Source organism: Echinococcus granulosus (genome assembly GCF_000524195.1).
Source record: "Echinococcus granulosus chromosome Unknown EG_S00724, whole genome shotgun sequence".
Lineage (NCBI taxonomy): Eukaryota > Metazoa > Platyhelminthes > Cestoda > Cyclophyllidea > Taeniidae > Echinococcus > Echinococcus granulosus.
Genome location: NW_020171098.1, coordinates 1 through 1,323, shown reverse-complemented (window position 1 = coordinate 1,323; position 1,323 = coordinate 1). Strand labels below are relative to the sequence as shown.

The window sequence follows — 1,323 nt, the reverse complement described above, 5'->3', positions numbered from 1 at the left end:
AATTGGTGCCATCGTCTCACACAATCGGTCAAGGCCACTGCCTCCTATATGGGAGGCAAAATCAGTGCAGCTTCTCCATCTGAAGCGTAGAGATGAAGACTGCACTCACCTTTGTCACCCTCTCTCTCGTCCTCTTCATCGCTTGGTGCAGCGCCAAACCCAAACTCCTCTCCGATAAAATGCATCACATGGATGTGCACATGTCGAGTGGAAGGCATGAGAAAGTAGTGTATGAAGCAGATGAGCAGAAGGATGTAGAAGGCAAGGACGTCGACATCACAGGCGGCAAGCGGGGGCAACTACCTTCTGTGGGTACGAGGATCGCATTTCCTGGTTCGCACACCGTGTAGTTACATTTGTTGCCTCAACTTAGTCAAGTTCATCCAGTATTCACGAGGTCATTTGTTCCATTAAATAAGGCATTTTACTAGGTGACATTCTGTACCACGTGGCTGGGTGAAGTGTGGGGCAATGCCACGCGAATAATGAGGAACGAGTTGGGGTGAGTGGGTGGTTGTGATGTGGGCACTAGTGAGAGTTGGAGTAGGAGGTGTGTAAGTGATGGCATCGGTGCTGAGCTAATTCGGGGGTGCCTACAATGCACAGATGAATTACGTGTACACCGTAAATGCATTCATCTATTTAGCATTTTGTATCTACACATGCACACACCTCTCCTCTCCTCTTCGTGCACTCCATCTCGATTCCGTCTCATACTGACAAAGATGTTGAATGAATGGATGAGAGCATCGGTGGCTGGGAAAGGGGATGTATACACAGATGGGAGGATGAATGAATTGATGGAAAACGGATACCGGATGAATATAGGATGGAAGTATAATGGGATACGTGGTTGAATGTGTGGATGGGTGGATGCAGATGAATGGGTACATGATTGTAGATAGAGGAGTAATGGTAATAGTAGGATATATATAGAGTGGATGGATTGATATTTGATATTGATATTTGTCACTTCTTTCCATACAAATGTACCTCTCCCACTATTTCATCAATCAAAATACATTTCAATATTTTGCAGATTCTTCACACAATAAACTCTTTACCCCGTCGACTTAATCCCCACCACGTGCAATGGCCTGTCAGCTCTGCGCCTCACTACGATGATTCAACTAGGTCGACGGAGAAGTAAGCTGATGGTTCCATAAGATCACGCAATATTTCACTTATTTTTCCTTTTAATCTATCGCTTGGAATGAAAAGTATTCCAGTCAGCCGACTGTGGTGGTCATATTCCCTCACTTGCATAGCCTTTCTACTTTCACCATATATCATGCTTTTCATTTCATAAAAGGCATTTTGCAT

The 1,323-nt window shown here is 44.7% G+C and overlaps 1 protein-coding gene across 1 annotated transcript; it reads left to right on the top strand. All coding sequences in view use genetic code 11, as the record gives it.

Annotated features, from left to right (window-relative positions):
- Positions 1-92: 92 nt before the first annotated feature.
- EGR_11285 (hypothetical protein) lies at positions 93-1,150 on the top strand (the record flags this gene model as incomplete). The annotated part of the gene is made up of 2 exons (XM_024500526.1): positions 93-308; positions 1,040-1,150. 2 exons carry the CDS (start codon positions 93-95, stop codon positions 1,148-1,150), a joined length of 327 nt encoding a protein of 108 aa, XP_024345060.1.
- Positions 1,151-1,323: the final 173 nt, after the last annotated feature.